The sequence below is a fragment of the Lutra lutra genome, chromosome 4 (assembly GCF_902655055.1).
Source record: "Lutra lutra chromosome 4, mLutLut1.2, whole genome shotgun sequence".
In the NCBI taxonomy this organism is placed as follows: domain Eukaryota; kingdom Metazoa; phylum Chordata; class Mammalia; order Carnivora; family Mustelidae; genus Lutra; species Lutra lutra.
The window spans coordinates 163,184,266-163,204,233 of record NC_062281.1 but is presented as its reverse complement, the minus strand read 5'-3'; the positions used below and the strand labels follow the sequence as shown (position 1 = coordinate 163,204,233).

The 19,968-nt window shown below is 51.6% G+C and overlaps 2 protein-coding genes across 8 annotated transcripts in view; one reads left to right on the top strand and one right to left on the bottom strand.

Annotated features, from left to right (window-relative positions):
- Window positions 1-7,743: 7,743 nt before the first annotated feature.
- On the top strand, window positions 7,744-16,189 carry DMAP1 (DNA methyltransferase 1 associated protein 1). Its single transcript, XM_047725678.1, has 10 exons — window positions 7,744-8,137; window positions 8,692-8,783; window positions 9,043-9,238; window positions 14,017-14,175; window positions 14,304-14,471; window positions 14,721-14,906; window positions 15,036-15,107; window positions 15,373-15,445; window positions 15,580-15,875; window positions 16,078-16,189. Exons 1-10 carry the CDS (start codon window positions 8,033-8,035, stop codon window positions 16,135-16,137), a joined length of 1,407 nt encoding a protein of 468 aa, XP_047581634.1. The 5' UTR covers window positions 7,744-8,032; the 3' UTR covers window positions 16,138-16,189.
- Window positions 16,190-16,583: 394 nt separating this feature from the next.
- The window catches only part of ERI3 (ERI1 exoribonuclease family member 3), a 125,784-nt gene continuing 122,399 nt past the window's right edge, over window positions 16,584-19,968 (bottom strand). For all 7 annotated transcript variants that reach the window (XM_047725686.1, XM_047725687.1, XM_047725688.1 and 4 more), the window contains one exon: window positions 16,584-17,114. In XM_047725686.1, the coding sequence (XP_047581642.1) occupies window positions 17,032-17,114 (83 nt within the window). In that variant the 3' untranslated portion in view covers window positions 16,584-17,031. The remainder of the gene's footprint in view (window positions 17,115-19,968) is intronic.

The window sequence follows — 19,968 nt, the reverse complement described above, 5'->3', positions numbered from 1 at the left end:
AAAATGATAGCCTTGCCATGTCCCTTATGTGAATATTAGAGCACTGATCAGAAAAGAAAGCATTCAGATGACTTGGAGCATCCAAAATTTTACCCCCTTGAACCTCCCTTGCTGGCAGAAGTTCCTCTTTCTTCCTCTGTTGAGGTTAATGAGTGACTCCTGACCATCCCTGTCAGCAGGCGGGAACTGTGACATAATTTCTGTCAAAGCCTTCTATTGACACCTTCTGGTAAATCAAGAATGCACCAGGGGATGCCTGAGTGGTGTGGTCCACTAAGCGTCTGACTCTTGGTTTCAGCTCACGGCATGATCTCAGGGTCATGAGATCAAGCCGGCATCAAGCTTTGCACTCGGCACTGATTCTGCTTGAGATCTCTCTCCTTCTCCCTCTGCTCCTCCCGCTGTGCTCTCTCTTTCTCTAAAATTAAAAAAAAAAAAAAAAAAAAGAATGTGCCAGGATCACAGCATCCTAGATTCAATGAAATAAAGCAAACCCTGTGGAAATAGACGGCAGGGGTGTGTCTGGAGGAAGTGCCTGTCTTACATACATGTTACCTCGCCTTACACCCTCCTACCATATTCAAGGGGCAGAAGACCATCTCATTGGTTCACATTAAAAAATAATTAAAAATTCACATAACATAACATTAACTATTTTAACCTGAACAATTCAGTGGTGCTTTGTACATTCAAAATGTGTTTTCTTCACATTTTAACATCTCTGACATGAAATTCTTCTTACAATTAATGGTATATTATGGCTGAACTACTAGTGCTTTTAAAAATTCTTCATGGTGGAATATAAATGAAGGTGTGCTTTGCAGTTGATGGTGACTTCGATTAGTGGAAATGTGGTACTTGGTGGTTTTCTTGGATTTTTGAGGAGTATACATTATATTTGGGTATCTGGCTCCCCACTCATTTACTGAGTCACCTGAAAGGCTGTCTGCTTTGAGAGGAATCCAGAACAAAGGAAAACTGCCCAGTTGGTCAAGGCTGCCAAGTAAATAGACGGGCCACTTGGTCTCCACGACCCCCCCCAGATCCGATCATGTTCATGTCCCATGTTGATGGAGTCTATAGCAAGCCCAGGAGGAACAATGCAGAAGAAGCCCCTGGGATTTAGGAAGAAAGCTGTGCCCTGTTTGGCAAATAACTGATCTCCCTTTGAGAAAGCTTTATCTTATGTTGGGGCCCTGATAGAGACTGACTGCTTATCCATGGGACAACCAGGTGACCTTGCAAACCTAACTGCCCAACACAGCTTGCAAGCTATTGGGTCCACTATAATGTCTGTAGTGTCCAATAGCACTCATTATCAAGAAGAAAGGATACACATGTGGCCAGGCCTAAGCTTGTTCTTTTTTGCTACCCATCCAACACCTATGGTCTCAAGAGGCAGAGGTTGTCCAAATGGATGAAAAAGAATAAAACTCAAACATGTGTAACAGAAGCACTTAAAATGTAAACATACCAAAAAGATGAAATAAAATGGAAGGAAAAAGATATACCATGCAAACAGCAAGCTTGTGAAAGCTGGAGTCGCTCTTACTCAACTGAAGTATACTTTAAGACAAAGACCTTGCCAGAGATAAAGATAGATATATAACAATAATTAATGGGTCAATTCACCAGGAAGCTATAATAATTATAATAATAACAGAGCTTCAAAATATATGGAACAAATATGGACAGAATTAAAGGAAGAAACAGATGATTCCACAATCATAGTTGGAGATTTTAAACCCCCTTCAGCAATTGATATAATAGACCAAAAAAAAAAAAAATCAATAAAGGAGATTATATGAACAATACTGTCAATCATATTGACCTAATTGGTATTTCTAGAACTCCATACCAAACTGTGGGACACACATTTTTTTCAAGTGTACCTGGTATATTCACCAGTGGACCATATGCAGGGCCATAAAAGGGCTCTCAATAAATTTAATAAATTCTCAATAAATTTAAAAGAATTGAAATGATATAGAACATGTTCTCTGGCCACAGTGAAATTAAATTAGATATCAATGATCATCAGATACCTAGAAAACTCTCAAACATTTAAAAATATAGTGAGCCACATAGTTCTAAATAACCCACGGATCAAAGAAGCAATCACAGGGAAATTAGAATGATAATGAAAACGTAACATAATTTGTAGGATGCAGCGAAAGCAGTGATTATGGTGAAACTTAGAGCATTAAGTATTTATAATGGAAAAGAAGGAAGATCTACATACCCCTTACATTTTAGCATGGGATGCTGACTTGCATCTCTACCTTGATAGCGTAGGGGATAGAATAATTCTCAGCTCATGTTCGGGAGTTCAAGTCTCATACTTAGTGTCTCATGGTCAAGCATTCAGTTTCTACTGGGTCCAGCTGTAAGCCAGAAACTGCTTTTCAAGTGATGGCTGCTTGTTTGCAGCCTGGGTGCTTGTGCTATGACTCTCCCCTTGGGACTGCCTGCAGGTATGTATAAGATCCTTGTCACACACAGAATCTTCCCAGACCATCGGGTCTGCTGGCTACTCAGGCCAAATTGCTAACACAGCTCGCACTGCAACCTGGACCAACCGGGGAACCCCTTTTTGAGCCAGACCCCTCTCTGACCTTACAGGTTACCCGGTAAATGGGTCAATGCAGCAGGCCCGGATCTTGGACATGTGGCCTCCAACCCCAAAGAAGACCACTGAGCTTTGTAACGCTTTCTTTGAGGTGGGTGGTACAAGGTGCAAGGTCTTGCCTCTGACTTTGATTTTTATTTATTTGGTTAATTTAGAAAAGCAAGAGAATTGAGTTGCAAAGAAGTTTTATAAGGGACTCCAGACTTTAGAAGGAGTGGCTCGCCAAAGATGAACATGTATTTAAAAGAAAAATATCTCAGGGCACCTGGGCGGCTCAGTGGGTTAAGCCTCTGCCTTCAGCTCCAGTCATGATCTCAGGGTCCTGGGATCGAGCCCCGAATGGGGCTCTCTGCTCCTCGGGGAGCCTGCTTCCCCCTCTCTCTCTGCCTGCCTCTCTGCCTATTTGTGATCTCTGTCTGTCGAATAAATAAATAAAATCTTTAAAAAAAGAAAAAAAATGAAAAATATCTCCGTTCAAGCTGTTCCAGCAGAACTCCTACAGACTGGGTGGCTTAAACAATAGAAACTTACTGGACCATGGTTCTGGCAGCTGGGAAGACGGCTCTATGAAGGGAAAAAAAAGAAAAAAAAAAAAAAAAGGAGCCACATGGCATAAGATAATCAGGAGGTGAGGGTGGGGTGAGGGGGGGTGAGGGCAGGAGCCAGGAATCCACTCTGGAAAGTTGGTAACTGTCAATAGGACACTGGCAGGGGAAGAAGAGAGATGTATGCGAGAGAGAGAATTCCAGGGGCCCCTGGATGTCTCAGTTAGTTAAGCGACTGCCTTCGGCTCAGGTCATGACCCTGGAGTCGGGGATTGAGTCCCACATCAGACTCCCTGCTCGGCAGGGAGTCTGCTCCTCCCACTAACCTCTCCTCTCATGCTCTTTCTCTCATTCACTCTCAAATAAATAAATAGAATCTTTTAAAAAGAAAGAGAGAGAATTCCAGAAAGGTTGAAATGGGAGGCGGCACAGAACACCCAAGAGACCCTGAAGTAGGCGGAGGTGAGGGGACCAACAGCAAGCTTTTCCTCTGTGGCGGATGGGGGAGGAGTGTCTACTGGGCTGCACGTCTGGAGACTCAGTGCTGGGGGTTGGCAGCAGCCCAGAGAGCCCCCCAAGAAGGACTTGCCCCACTCTCAGACAACTGGCTGCTGGCGCGCCTATGTCCTTCAGTTGTTCCCGGAAAAGGGCTTCATCCTTCTTGATCCCCAAACTAATCAGGGCCCACACAAGCCTCCTCAAAGCCCCTACCCCCAGCTTCTTGCCCTGGACTTCCGGATCCCAGCCAGCTCCCTATGGGCTTTCCCCCAGGGGCTCCACCTGGAAGTCTCAGGGCCTTGGGGAGGGGCCATCTTGATCGGGGCCAATCAGAAGCTTCCCTCCATTTACTTGTTTCTTCTTATTGAGGAATAACTTTCCCAGTCTATTTCTTAAGATAAAGTGCCCAAGATCCCTGTTGGAGGCAGTGATGGCATTTGTCATTACTGCTGTATACTCAGGACTAGCGCAAGGCTTGGCATGAGTGCTAGGCTTCTTCCTCTTTAAAAAAAAAAAAAATTATTTGCCTAACCTCTACACCCAACCTGGGGCTCGAACTCATGACCCAGAGATCATAAGTCGCATGCTTCACTGACTGAGGCAACCAGGCACCCCAAGAGCCACACTTCTTTTTTTTTCTTTTTTTTAAAGATTTTATTTATTTATTTGACAGAGATCACGAGTAGGCAGAGAGGCAGGCAGAGAGAGAAGGGGAAGCAGGCTCCCTGCAGAGCAGACAGCCCAATGTGGGGCTTGATCCCAGGACTCTGGGATCATGACCTGGGCCGAAGGCAGAGGCTTTAACCCACTGAGCCACCCAGGCACCCCAAGTGCCACGCTTCTAAGTGACTACAGTAAGTGCTAAACAATTTGTTGAGTGAACTAATGATCAAAATTGCATCATTTGACATTCTCATCAACCCAGTAGGCTGGAGTCTAGGGCAGAAGTACTCTTGCCGAGAATGGGTATCACAACTATTATTTTACAGTTTTCACCTACCCAATAAGGCAAACACTGATATCTCATTATCGTTTTCAATTTCTCCATTTCCTTTCGTCAATTTACTTCTCATTTCATTTCACTTCTTTCATCAGATGATGCTGCCTGTTTACCTGTACATGTATTGGCTGTAGCACTTTTTCTGGAGCTTTCCTAATCACGCTCTTTGCCCATTTTGAAAAGTGGGAAATCTGTCCTTGTTCGTTAGAAGTTGTTCCTGATAGTTAAGCTGAGCAAGACGGGGTCAGAGTGAGAGGCTCTGGATCTTGAGCACAGCACGTACAGATTGCCTCCCCTTTCCCGCAGTTTCTAAGGAGCCTCATGCATATAAAACCTGTGGGGACCTTGTGCAGGGAAAGCTCCGGGGATGAGGAGATCTGCTCCGCTGCTGCTGCCGCTGGAGTGGTACACTCCAAGGATGAGGCGCAGGGTGGAGGGTGAGGAGGTAGAGGGGAGAGGGAGAAGGGAGAAGAAGCAAGGAAGGGAAGAGCCAGGCCCGGTCCTTGGGAGCCCCAGTCTACTATTTCTGGGCCCAGATGTGAATAGACAAGCTGAGGAGGGATGGGCTTCTGGGCCCCTCTAAAATTCTGTTTTCTGTATCCACATGCAATCATGCATGTTCCTAATTCTAGGGGATGCTACCACTGCCTCCCACCTGGTTCTTCTCCTCCAGCGCCCCCCCCCCCCCACCCCCCAACTGGCAGGCTGTCATGGCCACTCCCACATGTCTTTCAGTGGCTTCATACTGCTCTTAGAGATAAGCAAAAATTCCTTTAAGGTTGGCTCTGCAGCCCCAGAGTGTCCGGGCCTGAAGTCCCTCTTCCTGGCTCTGCAATAGGTCACTGTAGTGAAGAGTCTCTCCAGAAGTGATGTTGTGTTCCCACAGAGGATCTGATGGGTGTTGCAGAACAAGCCCCTCTCCGGGTGGACAGTGGAACTGTTGCCACTTGCAATCTGGTTGAGGAAGTGTGGGCAGTGGCTCCTCAGATGGGTCGAGGGAGGCATCCTTCTCTTGTCCCCTTTTCCCAATCCCCGGACTCAGTTTTCCCAAGGGAAGAGAAGCTCTGGACCATACATTTGGGGAATTTCCCAATGATGGCAGCTACAGTGGTACACTCCAAGGATGAGGATAGAATCTAGACTGTGGCCAAGAAAAGATACCATCTAATTGCTCACTGGGTAAAACCCAAACTCTTTACCATGGCCCTCTATACCTACCTCTGATCTCAAGTCTTCCTATTCTCCCCCTCCTCACTCACCACTGGCCACACTGGCCTTTTTTCTTTATGTGCCTTTAATATGGAGAGTTCCTTCCATCTTATGGATTTTGTGTTTATTATTCCTCCTGTCTGAAACATTCTTTCCCCACATAGTCTGTGGCTGCTTCCATCATTTAATCCTCAGCTCAGATTTCAGGGGAGGTTTCCCTGACCACACTACGTAAGTAGTCCCCTATCCTATTACCCTATTTTATTTTTTTCATAGCTCTTGTCACCATAAAAACTAACATTGTTTTATTGCTGAGTTTCTCGTTTTCCACCAAGGGACATTTGTATCTCATTCACCTACTGCATCCCTAGAGCCTAGAACAATGCCTGATACATACCTACATTTATGTATCATGATCCTCATAGAAATAAATCTATCAGGGGAGGGGCACCTGGGTGGCTCTGTTGACTAAGTATCCGACTCTTGATTTCAGCTCAGGTCATGATCTCAGGGGTCTGCACTGGGCATGGAGCCTGCTTAAGATTCTCTCTCTCCTTCTCCCCCTGCTCCCCCACCCCATACCCCCACTCATATGTGCTCGCTCTTTCTCAAAAAGAAAACAAAAACAATAAATTAAAAAAAAAAAGTCTATCAGCAGAGATAGCTATAAAACAAATAATTACACAACTAACTACAAGTAGAGTCAAGTGTTTGAGGCACAGGTGCAGGACTCTTTCCCATTGCTCTGTTCTCTTCTGGCTCCAAGGACCATTCCTTTACCCTGAGGGCAATTTCTGCACGAGACCCTGGCTTTGCCTAGAAACTAGAGCCCAGAGGATTCACCCAGAAATCAGGTCTCTGGAAAAGCGCAAGATTTCTACCTCCAGATCCAGTTCTTCAAAGTTTTGGGATCTAGGTAGGCTGGCAGCTGCAGCTGCTGCGTCCCTGTCCCCTCCAAGCCAGAGCAGGCTACAACATTGATTGCTAAGTTGTGCAGGCTCTGTGCTCCTCAAGTCCCTGCTTGGTTCTTTGGCAGCCTGGGGTCTAATTTCCTCAGGGCCTTGCCAAGCCCTCACTCCATGCTCAATGGCTACGTGTCTTCCATGTTTGTGGGATGGTATGCAGAGACTGAAGTTGGGAGCTGCTTTCCCTGTGTCTTCTGCGCTTCCTCAGGACCTCCTGTTCCAGACGTTTCTCTCTCCAGGGAGATTAATAAATTTCTTCCTTTAAGAGAGACTTCTTCTGGCTGCTCCCTGCTCGGGGCTGTGTTCTTGGGCCTCTTTGTAACCCACACTAGCGCTGTTCGCTTCCAGGCCAGTTTAGTTCCAGGAAAGCCCCATGGGAGGGTGAGCTCCCTCAGAGAAGCTGTGAGGGTGCAGGCCTCACTCCAACTTGGCAGCCATCCTGGGATGCTCCGCTTTGACTAGTTCATCTCTTCACCTCCGACGCTTAGCACAGTGCCTGGCACACACTTAACATTTAATGAACAGGGGCCGTTAATACTACTAATTCATTTAATAAAAAAATTAAACGTGCCAGGCAATTTGCTAACGTTTTGCACGGATTATCGGTCCTTCACTTAAGCAGGTGCCATTACAATTTCCATTTCATAAATGAAACGGCCTCAGAGGAATTAAGCGACTTCCAAAACTCTGCGCTGTTTTTATTGCCCGAGATGCAACAAAGCAACGTAGAGCGGAAATGCCAGAAAGCAAGCAGCACCCGAACGTCGGCGAGCGGGTGGGAGCCAAATCCTGCCACGAGCTCACCAGTCAGCCGCTTTCGCACTGTGTTGCCAGCCGGCTCCATTTCCGCGAAGCACAGACCGGAAGTGTTCCTGCCGGCCGAGTTTAGAGTGCGCACGACCGGAAGTTTCTCTCCGCGGCTTTGCGGGCATAGGGGAGCGGTAGACCCCGCAGTCAGAATCCAGGTGCCGAGGCGCTGGGGTTTAGGAGGCAGACGGGGCAGTTAGTGAGACCCAAACGGTGGGAGACAGGCCGAACCCCGACCACATCTGAACTGCCCTCCTCGTAGCGGTCTGTCTCTTCACCCTGCCTCAGTTGGGGCTGAAGTGGCTCCGCCCCCCGGCCTGAGCCTGGTCCCTTCTCAGGCACTGACCCTTGACCTCGGGGCGCTCCCCCATCAGGCGCGATGGCCACAGGCGCGGATGTGCGGGACATACTAGAACTCGGAGGTCCAGAGGGGGATGCAGCTTCCGGGACCATCAGCAAAAAGGACATTATCAACCCAGACAAGGTAGCGGGGGCGCCTGAGAGCCTTGGGTACTGGGAGTGAAGTGGGGAGCAGTGACAATGGGAGAGAGAGGGGGGAGAAGGAGGGCGGTGCTGCGCTCCTAGAGAGATGGGCGATAAAAGGTGTGACATAATGGGACAGACAGTGTTACCTTGATGAGATGGGATGGAGGTGGTGGGACACCCATGGGAAATGGTGGGGACGAAGAGAGTGTGATACTCCTAAGAGATGAGAGTACCAAAAGAGTGAGACTCTTGTAGAATATTGGGGCAGGGTGGCACCAGGTCGGTGTGACGTTCTGAGAGACGGTGGAAAAATATCTTCTACTCTGACAGGTCGGGGCTCTACCCAGCGAGGTGGGGTTGGGCAGGAATGACCTGCTCCAACTAGAGGTTTCCCTGTGAGTGGGCCTTCCCAGTGTGTCGTTATGTGTCAAGTGTGTATGCGTTATCATTGTACCTGTAGGTGCTGTTTTGTTCAGGGATTGGGCTGGGCTAGAGAATTTTCAGGGAAGGGAGTCTAGGCTGGGGTTCCTATCCTGTGGTTTCTCTTCTCAGAAAAAGTCCAAGAAGTCCTCCGAGACATTGACCTTCAAGAGGCCCGAGGGCATGCACCGAGAGGTCTATGCACTGCTCTACTCTGACAAGAAGCAAGTACTAAAATCCCAAGCACCCTAGATTCTGGTCCTTGACCAGTCTGCATGTCCCTATCTCCTGGTTTTCTCTGCCACTTCTCTCCCTGCTGCCCTCCCCAGTCGGGGCTCCTGCTTGCTTAGTAGGATGTAGGAGGAGCTCAGACCTCTCATTCCAGGATGTGACTTCCTTGCTCCAGGGTAGATCAGCCTGGTCCCAAAGGCTCTCTGCACACCTCTGACTCTAACCTCTCATCTCTCCAAACTCTGCTGCCAGGGATGCACCCCCACTGCTACCCAGTGACACTGGTCAAGGCTACCGCACAGTGAAAGCCAAGTTAGGCTCCAAGAAGGTGCGGCCCTGGAAGTGGATGCCGTTCACCAACCCAGCCCGTAAGGATGGAGCTATGTTCTTTCACTGGCGACGGGCAGCTGAGGAGGGCAAGGACTACCCCTTCGCCAGGTTCAATAAGGTGAGCCATCACCATTTGGACATAGGCCAACATAGCTCAGCCACTCAGAGCTACTCCCGGGAGCTCTCAGCCTCCTGGGGTTGGCTCCAGAGGTATGGTCAGTCTTTGTGTCAACCACGGTTACTCACTCAGTCCACATGGCACATACCTGCAGGGTGAGACTTCATGGGTCTCATCCGCCCATGGGATCCTGTCCTTTCCTGGGCCTGGTCTGGTTTTTGGTGGTTTCTCTTGGCCCTTCCAATGTTGCTGTTCCTCAGAGCTGTGTCCCTGTCTGTTTGTACTTTCTCCCTAGTGGGTCTCATTTTCCCTGTAGCTTCGGTTGCCTGCTATGTGCAAGGCATTAAGTGACCCCACTTAATATCTTCAGTCATTTACTTAATGTCTCTTCGGGAAGGCCCCACAAGAACTTCAAGTAGGTACCCCTGAGCAGAACTCATCTGTTCCCTCTCTTCCTCACCCGTATCAGTGAATGGTACCACTGTCCACCCAGCTACCCAAACCGAAAACATGGGAATCATCCTTGACGTCACTTCTCCTGTGGTCTCTAATTATTTCATTCAACAATAGGACCAAGAAGGCAGGGAAGGATAGATGACAAAAATGTAAGCAAATAAATAGGATTCTTTCAGATAAGAGCCATCTTATCTGAAATGAAAAGTAAAAAGTAAAAGGTAAAATGAAACCAGGATATGAAATGAGTTAAAGAGTGAACTTGTAGGCCATAGGGGAGGCCTAATTTAGATAATGTGGTTAGGATAGGCCTCTGTGAGAAGGTGGCACTTGAACTAAATCTCAGCGATACATTGAATCATTGAGTCCACGGATTCTGTTCCCATGATAAACCACATCTGCCTTTGTTCTTCATTCCCTATGCCGGCACCCTGGTCCAAGCTGAATCATTTCTGGTCTAGATGACTAAGGCTCAGACGGAGCAGGGCCTTACCCACACTCCCCCAGCCAGTGAGAGGCAGAGCTGGACTAGGCTAGGACTTCCTAGGCTGTTGTTCAAGCCATTATATGATACGGTGTCACAGTCCCTGCAGCCTGGAGCAGCCTCGACTTGGAGGCCCAAAACACTGGGCCCTGATCCCAGGGCTTCAAGTCCTGACTCCCCCCCCCGCCCCTCAGCCCAGTGTAGCCAGCTGTACCTGCACTGCTCTGCCTGGGTGGCTCACAGGCTTCCCGGACTGAGCACATCCGGGTGTGACCCGTCATTCTCCCTCACCTCAGAGAGACCAGGTTTTCCTCCATCTCACCACCATCCTCAGACCCCCTAAGTTCCAGTGGAGGGAGAGGCTGGAGGTACAGGATTGAGAAGGGACAACCAAGAGGTGAGGTGTTGAGATGGGAGGGAAGGTTGAATGAGACAATTTGAGAAGACAAAAGAATGTTCATTTTGTATTTGGTAAAAGCTGCTTCATGCCAAGTCAAACCTTAGGTATTCAGAACACAGAATTACACCAGCAACAATAACTACCCTCAAGAAACTCTCCATATTGTTGGGGAAGGAGTGGGGAGAGGCACAGGTAATTACAGTCCAGTAGGATGCATGCTGTTTGGGGAGGACTTGAAGGCCATGGAAGCTTCCTGGAGCAGTTAGAGTGGAGTTGTGTCCTAAAGTATGTCACCAGCCAATGTTAGGAACAAAGTGTAGTGACTTTTTCAGACAGAGGGCCCAGCAGGAGCAAAGGCATAGATAGAAAACCAGTCACATGTATGGTGTGCTGCAGGCTTTTCCCTCCTGATGAAGCCTAAACCCGGGGTAGGACATGGTGCAAGATGAGGCCCAAGAGGTCAGCAGGGTCTAGTCAGGCAGGGCTTGGCAGCCCGGCTCAGGAATCTGGGCTTGGCCCTACTATCTTTGGGTAGCGACTGACAGATCTTTAAATAGAGTACTGTCAGGATCCGATTTGAGTCTTAGAAGGATCGTGGTGACTGCAGGTGGAGAATGAAGTCGGAGTAAGGTGAACTAATGATCTTCCTTCCAGTACCACTGGTTCCTGGGGCCCCATTCTCAGTCTGTGGCTCCCCAGCTGCTCTCTTGCTCAAGCCTGAGACACAGGGGTCACCTGTGATGGTGTCTTCTTTTATCCCTTATGTCCAGGTGCCAAGTCTTGTGGTTTTAACCCCAAATTAGGTCTGTGCCCTGTTCCCTACCTTCCACTGGTGCGGTTTTAGTTCAGGCCTCTTCACTTCTCACCTGGATTGTTTCTAAAACCTGCCAGCTGGCCTTCCAGGCTCTGGTTTCCCCTCGTCTGTCCTTACTGCTGCCAGCGTGGTCTTTATAAAAGAGAATCTTGATCATTTCACTCTTCTCTTTCAAAGTAACCTTATTGTTTCCTGTCACCTCTTCCCTGACCAACCCTTGTCCCCAGGCTGGATCAGGTATCACTTGTTATACCCTTAGGTGTACGGTTGGCATCAAACTCGCCACACTGGACTAAATTATTTTTTCAGCAGACTCTGAGCTCTGAGAAGGTAAGGCCACTGTCTGTCTTACTCAGCATTCAGCACTGGTGTTCTCAGCATAGGTCTGGCAGGCCCAGGATAAATATATGTTGAATGAATGAATGTCTCCCTCACTTGACTGTGAGCCCCTTGAGAGCAGAACTGGCTATACAGGTCCTGAGCTTTTTTTTTTTTTTTTTCCTTAATTAAATGGAATTGAAATACTTGGAAGGGATACTTAACCAAGCCTGGGAAACCAGAGAGACTTCCAAGAGGAGCTGAAACCTGTAAGAGGCCAAAAGGATGAGAAGTTAACCTATGTAGAGGAAGGAATGTGGAAGTGGAAATGCACTTTAGGCAAGAACAACAAAGGCTGAGGGGAGCCCAGTGAGTTCCCAACACTGCTAGTCATTTGTTTGGAACTTGGGGCACGTGAGCGTGTGGCTGCAGAGAGGCTGGGTCACCCACCCCTGTGTTCATTGGTTGATTCTGTAAATATTCCTTGATCCTCAGAGTGTCCTGTCCTGGTGCTGACCTGTGCTTTTGAGGAGTTTGTGAATTAGCAAGAAGACACTTTTAGTATAGTAGAGAACTTCCGAGGGGTTTAGGAAGAGATGGGTGACATGATCAGATATTTATTCTAGAACAGTGCTTCTCAATTATCTGTGATGAAGAGCTTAAAAAAATAATTTCCAGTCCATCAGAGACTGATAGTAAGGTGACAAGAAAAGACAAAATACAAGTCCCTGGGGTTTTTTTTTTTAAACTTATTAGAGAGAGAGCAAGGTAGGTGGAGGGGCAGAGGAGAGGGAGACTCCCCACTGAGCAGGGATCCTGACACGGGGTTTGATCCCAGGACCCCAAGATCACGACCTAAACCACCAGGTGCCCCCCAACCCGCGTGTTTCTTCATATTCAATTCAGTAGGATGTGATTTCTGTGAAATTGTCATAAAGGTTTCTAAATGCCTACTCTCACTTTCCATATTTAACATAGACCACTGGTACCAGTTTGCAAACAGCAGTGGTCTACAGGCTGTCCTTTATGTAGTAGCACTGGTCAGAGAGATCACATCTTGGATGCAGATGGAGAATTATTTGGAGGGGGATCAAATGGAGACAGAGAGGCTGATGGGGAGGCTGTTTCTCTGATGCAGGCAGTGGTGGTGATGGTCTGGACTGGGATGTGGCAGGTAGAGATAGAGATCCTGGGGGTAAAAGCCCCAGCTTTGTGGAAGGGGAGGGGTGAAAGGTAAAGGTAGGAGTTAAAGATGCTTAAAGATGCTTTCTAGTCTTCTGGCTTGGGCACCTGTGTTGGCTAATGGTGACATTGACTTGAGAATCGACCTGAAAGAGCTAGAAGTTTGAGGGAGGGTGATGAGCTCAGTATACTGAACACACACATATATTTCTTTTGAGGTATAATCAACATACAATATTGTTTCAGGTTCATATTTGTGTATATTGCAAAATGATCACCACAATAAGTCTGGTTAACATCTGTCACCTGAGCATATTAAGTTTGAGGTGTATGGGGGACCTCCAGGAGAAGTCTTCCAGGAGGCAGCTAGAAACAGGGTCTTGAGAGCAGGTTGCTAGAAACAGGGTCTTGAGAGCAGGTTTAGAACCAGTGTGGTCTTTGATAGAGAAAAGGAACTTCCCTAGTCTAGCCTAACATTGACTCCTTCCCGGGGTTTCTGACTGGCTGGCTCATTTGGTGGTGGTGCTTTTTGTCCCCGAGGAGGGTCTGGGGGTTGGGGCATGGCAGGAGGGAGGCAGGGATGTGTGCAGGGGTGCATGTGCTGGGAGTAGGATTCAGGCCCCTTTTCTGTAGAGAGATGAGACTTTGGCCTGCTCTGGGGAGCTGCAAGTCTCATTGTCGCCACTGGGTGGCAGCAGTGCTTCAGAGAAGGGTTCCCCAGACTCGGGCATCCTGGGCCTTTCTCCAGTATTTAGCCATCTGCTCTACTCCAGAGTTAACCTTTGGACTCCACAGAAGCCCTTACATGTGAGCCCACCTTAACCCTGGGGACAGGAGCATGTATCCTGTTACTGAGGTTCTGGAGCTGAAGGCATGGTCACATTGCTCCTGGGCCCAATCCAGAGGCAGGCTGCAGTCCTAGCCTGCTGGGGTCTCTGGGCAAGCAGTGTGTTTCTTCACCTGGAAACATCATTTCCAGGCTGGAATGTGCCGGGCTCTAGGCAGAGGGTTTGCTTTGGTCCCGCCTAGGAATGGGCGGTACACAGATCACAGGCTGTGACCACAGGGGGCTGAAGCCTGCTGGCCATGACGTGGTATGCCCCTACTCTGTCCCTCTGTGCCAGTAGACCGTGCAGGTTCCCGTGTACTCAGAGCAGGAGTACCAGCTATACCTCCACGATGACGCCTGGACTAAGGCAGAGACGGACCATCTCTTTGATCTCAGCCGCCGCTTTGATTTACGTTTTGTAGTAATCCACGACCGCTATGACCACCAGCAGTTCAAGGTGAGCTGGTGTTACGCATTTGCATGTGTGTCCCACCCCTGTGCCTGGCCAGCCCCCTGCCTTCATGAGACTTCGTCCCTGTGCCTCTGGGCACGCACCGTCCATTCCCACCTTGTCTTTATCCTCAGAAGCGTTCTGTGGAGGACTTGAAGGAGCGGTACTATCACATCTGTGCCAAGCTTGCCAATGTTCGGGCTGTGCCAGGCACAGACCTCAAGATACCAGTGTTCGATGCTGGGCACGAGCGGCGGCGGAAGGAGCAGCTGGAGCGTCTCTACAACCGGACCCCGGAGCAGGTCAGTCCCTGAAGCCCTCTGCTTTCATCCCGCAGGCTCGCAGTTCCCTCCCCTCCGGGTTCTGCCGCTGCCCCGCCTAGTCCTTCCTCGCTAGCCACTCTCCCCACTCCCCACCCCTCCCCCTCCCTCATGGTCCCTTGCCTCTCGGTGTGGCTCACGGACAGGCTAGTGGGCCTGCAGCTCCCCATCTGCCCCGGTCCCCCCCCCACCGCCATGCACCCTCACACTTGAGGTGTCTCGCTTTCCCAGGTAGCAGAGGAGGAGTATCTGCTGCAGGAGCTGCGCAAGATTGAGGCCCGGAAGAAGGAGCGGGAGAAGCGCAGCCAGGACCTGCAGAAGCTGATAACGGCGGCCGACACCACCGCAGAGCAGCGCCGCACCGAGCGCAAGGCCCCCAAGAAGAAGCTACCCCAGAAAAAGGAGGCGGAGAAGCCGGTGCGGAGACTGAGTCAGCCCAGTTCAGGGTGCAGAGCTCCGAGGGCACCCAGAGCTGGCAGGGCATCGGGACTAACCCTGGGCCCTCCCGCCACTGTGCCTCGGTCTCCATAACTTCTTCTCCCCCAGGCTGTTCCCGAGACTGCAGGCATCAAGTTCCCAGACTTCAAGTCCGCTGGTGTTACCCTGCGGAGCCAGCGGGTACGTGTCGCCTCCATCGCCGTGCTGGGGCCCTGGGCTCCCTGCAGCCTGCACGTGGCAGCCGTGGCCCTGGAGCCCCGGGCGGGGGTGGGCATGTGCTTCAGAGAGAGGTCTTGGGGGTGTGGCCGGGCTGAAGTCAAAGCTCTTGCTCTGTTCCACAGAGCTCCTTCCAAGGGTTCACTTCTCTCCCGCTCCCCTTGCCTTTGGTCCCTGTTGTCCTTAACCACTCGTCGGGGAGAGGGCTTAGTATCCTGGGTCATTGCAGATGAAGCTGCCAAGCTCCGTGGGACAGAAGAAGATCAAGGCCCTGGAGCAGATGCTGCTGGAGCTTGGTGTGGGTGAGTGGGGACTGGGCCCACGGGACCTGGCCGCCTGTGGCTCGCGATCAAGGCTGGGCGGGGAAGGGCACTTCGTGTCGCTGGCCTTCCCGCACACCCTGGCTCTGCCTGCGCCCTCCACCCACCGCCTGCAGAGCTGAGCCCGACGCCCACGGAGGAGCTGGTGCACATGTTCAACGAGCTGCGGAGTGACCTGGTGCTGCTCTACGAGCTCAAGCAGGCCTGCGCCAACTGCGAGTACGAGCTACAGATGCTGCGGCACCGGCACGAGGCCCTGGCCCGGGCCGGTGTGCTTGGGGGCCCCGCCACGCCAGCGTCCGGCCCAGCCCCAGCCTCTGCAGAGCCGGCAGTGCCTGACCCCGGTCTCGGCCCCGACCCCACCAAGGACACCATCATTGATGTGGTGGGCGCGCCCCTCACGCCCAATTCGGTAAGAGCCCAGTTGGGCAGGGGGAGCGCGAACGGCCGGCCCCGCTCCCTCCAATGCCCGCAGTTACTGTGACGGGGTTCTGAGACTGAGGGCAGGACTGGGTGGCCGTGGGCATCACCCGCCCTGAGTGTGAAACGCATGCACCGAGCCCGAGCAGAGCTTGGGGGCGCCATTGACTCCATTGCCTTCTGTGTCTTCTCAGAGGAAGCGACGGGAATCAGCCTCCAGTTCCTCTTCTGTGAAGAAAGCCAAGAAGCCATGAGAGGCCACAGTGGGTGCGGGTGCTGCTGTGTAAATAGAGCTGCTGAGTCGGACTGGGCTGCTTCCTTTTCCTTCCCACCCCTGGCTAGGGGGGCGGGGGGTGCAGTCACCACACCCACTCGACAGGGGTGGCCTTGGGACCTGCCTGTGTGGATGCCCCGAGCAGCCTTCTCACCACTGCCAGTGTTGCCCAAACATCTGTACTTGGTTCTGCTCTCAAGATGGCTTACACATAGCAGTGGCTTCAGATCCAGCCACTTCGACCACTGCCTTGTGCTTAGACAGTGCCCATGGCCCTGTGCTTATTCAGGGAGGGTCTCATAGGTGCTCCAGTGACTGCCAGCCACTCCGGTGGCCTTTAGCCCCAGAGCAGCCTGGAACACACGCTAACCCCTGTGCACCTTGGACAGCAGGCACAGCAGCGCCCAGTCCACACACACCCACAGCCTCGTTTCCCCGACTTTATTCAGTGGCACGTTCACAGCGGGGATGGGGGTAGACACAAGGTGGGGCCTGATCTGTCCTGGAGCCCTGGGGGCACCACACACCATGCACTACAGATGGGAGGGGGCACAGGGGGGCTCGGTGGCCCCAGCAGAAGCCTGTGTACCAGGGAAGAGGCGGTGAGTGCCTGGGTCCCCCTAGCCCAGGCCCACAATGGGAGGGGCTAATACTGGGCTGAGGTTGAGGGATTGGGGTGGGGGGCACAAAGTGTCTGCTCCAGAGGGGCCGATTGGCCAAGCCCTTACCCAGGGCACAAGCCCACAGGGCAGGCTGGGGGACACTCTGGATGTAGAGCTGTGCCACTCTCCCTTTTCCCCTCTGGTGAGGGAAAGGAGGGTTCTGGGCTGGGCCAAGCAGCTACCCTGTCCTGCCCCATCCCGTCCTCGGCCAATCAGAACGGCTTTGATGTCTGCTTGAAGATGAAGCCTTGATACGCAAGTGTCTTCATGATGTTGGCAATGTTCTTGCAGTCATCTGAGAAGAGAAAGAGAGGACATTTAGATGGGGTCCAGATCCTTCCCCTCTGTGCCCACAGGTGCTCTTACATGGCTGGGGGAGGGGAGCAGGGTCAGATTCAGGAGACACAGGCTCTTAACCAGGGGGTCCTGTGGCGGCATCTCCAGCCTTACGTTGGGCTGGATGAGGCTGGGCCAGCAGGAAGCATGATCTCAATGCTGCTCAGTCCCATAATTCATGCTGGAAATTGGCCGGCGTGTCCCGCCCCAGCCCCAGCGGTGATGTATGGGTGCCGTCGCAGTAAGAAAAAGGCAGAGTAAATGTGTAATTTCTCCCTTGACGGCCCCCGGCCGCTGGGCGATCCTTCTTGTTGCCGCCGCGTGGGGACGGCCCGTCCGCCACACTCCGTCTTCCCGCCACCCGCCTTGATGTCTCCATTTCATTACTGTGCGGCCATTCATCACGCCCACGGCCAGGGTGACTTTGCCGGCACTTGTGTGTGTGTGTGTGTGTGTGTGTGTGTGTGTGTGTGTGTGTGTGAGAGAGAGAGAGAGAGAGAGAGAGAGAGATGGAGATGTGGCCCAGGCCATAATGGCTGGTAACAAAGCACAGGCCTTGGCACTTTTGGGCCGGGAGCCTGGGAAGCCTACTCTGGGCCCCAGGCTTGTGCGCTCCCAACAGCAGCCTGCCTGGGCCCCTTCTCCTGTGGAGCCCAGAGCAGTAGAGAGGGTCCAGGTCTGCAGTCCTCCCACACCCTGGCCCGCAATCCTCCACTAGACGTGCCTGTGTGCTCAGGCTAAGCTCTGCTTCTCCCACCCCACTAGGTTCGAAGCTGGTGCCCGTCAGGCTTCAGTAGTCCTGTCTCTGGCTGTATCTAAGTACATCTGCTCCTGCCAGACCCTGTCACGGCAGTTTCTCCAGTACTGATCCCTGTGAGAAACTCCTGGAACCCTGGTGGCTGCAGGAGCAGGTACTCTGGGCCGTCAGTATCATGGACACCCACCAGGACTTGTTCTAATGCCACCAGCAGGAGGTGCAGCTGCCCAACACTCGTCCCTCTACAGAAAGCCAAGGACGGAAATACCCAAGTGGCCAGAGTTTTTCTGTTCCACTGCCAACAACACCAGTCCGCTCCCCATCCCTTCGTCTGCCTCTCCTCCCACCCCTCTCCCACCTCCTACAGATGCTCCTGGGCCATAACCAGGACCTCAGCCGCTACCAGCCCTCATGGGATCGATGCTGTGATTGCAGAAGCATTATACTTCGATGTCATAATCAGGTGCGGGGCGGTGGTAAGGTCAAGGTGGGGTCAGGAGGCCTCTGCATCTGTCAAGGGCCAACTCCTTCCATTGAGCCCTTCAGCCTGCCCTTGCTAGAACCTTAGACTAGGAAACAGGGCCCAATGGAGCTAGAGAAGGGCTGTGGGAGGGGAGTCGGCCGGCCCAGGTCCCATGTCATTAGCCAGACACGACTCTGAGCCCTGTTTAGGGCAGACCAGTCGCACATGGTCCTCTTTAGCCGACCTCTACATGAACATACTCAAGGGGGATACGGACATGTAAGTGATACAGGACCCAGACACGGGGACACCCTTTTCCTCCAGGGACTCAAGAAGCCACGAGGGCTGGTCTGAGGCAGGACAGTGGGAAGACAGATGGGTGGGTAGTGGCGGCCATGGCAACTCCAGACGTGACCCGTCCCCGTGGTTTATGGGCCGGACACGCACCCCGCTCAGCAGAGGCCCCGTCATTTGTCTCCCTTAGTGTGTATGCCTGTGCTGTGGGGGTAGAAGTTGGAGGGAGGGGGCTGCGACAGGAGTGAGGCAGCTGACAGGAAGGAGAAGGGGGCAGGAAGATCTGTGTAGGAGGGGCAGGCTGAAGATGGGGCAGGAAGGGCCCTGGGAGCAGGAGGGTTTATGATAGGGTCCAGAGGCTGTGATGGCACCGTCAAAAGGTGCTACGATAGGGTGATTTTCTTCCCAAAGATGTCTGGCCTTGTCAGGGCACCTCCAATCCTTCCTGTCTCCTGCACTCTGGGGACCATGGCCGCTGTGCATATTAAGAATAAGTCCCCTCGTTATCTGCAATTACCCAGCGGCCACACACCTCATTTCTTCCAGCAGAAAAGAAAATTAGTTTTCTATTGACTTCATCTGGCTCCTCCCTCATTGCTGGACAAATCACTCAATCTGCCTCCCCCGACCCAAGTGAATGTGCCCAGCCCCTCCCCCCAGGCCACCAGCCATCCAGAGAGCCAGCACTGACCTCCCACTTGTGCCTGGCCCCAGTCAGTCCTTGACCTCTCCCCACTGGACACAGTGGCTGGTTTCGTCCATGCCCTGAGTTTCAGCGAGCCCTGAAGATCGCCGTCTCCTGCCTGCACTTCTCCTGAGCTCTGGAACATCTCTTTCTAGATCATGTAAACTCAAAAACATCCAGTAATGCACCAATGTCCTTCCCACATGTCTTCACTACCTAGTGTTCTCCATCTCAATGAACAGCAACCCAAGTGCTCCCAAAGAAGCCTGAGAATCGGGCTTGACACTTTGCCTTCTCCCTCCCCAATTCTCAAGCATCAACTGTGAATTTTACCTTCTTACTGTTTAATCATCTACTTCCCTTCATTCTGGCACCACCCCCCCACCCCCACCGCCCAGGGCAGACCCCATGATCTCTTGCTCTTACACAGCCTATCCTCTTTCTTCTCCCTCTAATCCATTCTCTTGTAGCCCAAGTGATCTTTCTTACACAAATCTGATCACATCCTTGTCTCTTTAAATCCTTTCAATGGCTCCTGCTGCCCTCAGGTTCAAGGCTATATACTCTTTAATATGACTTAAAGGTAAAGGCCCTATAAAAAACGGGTCCCCGCT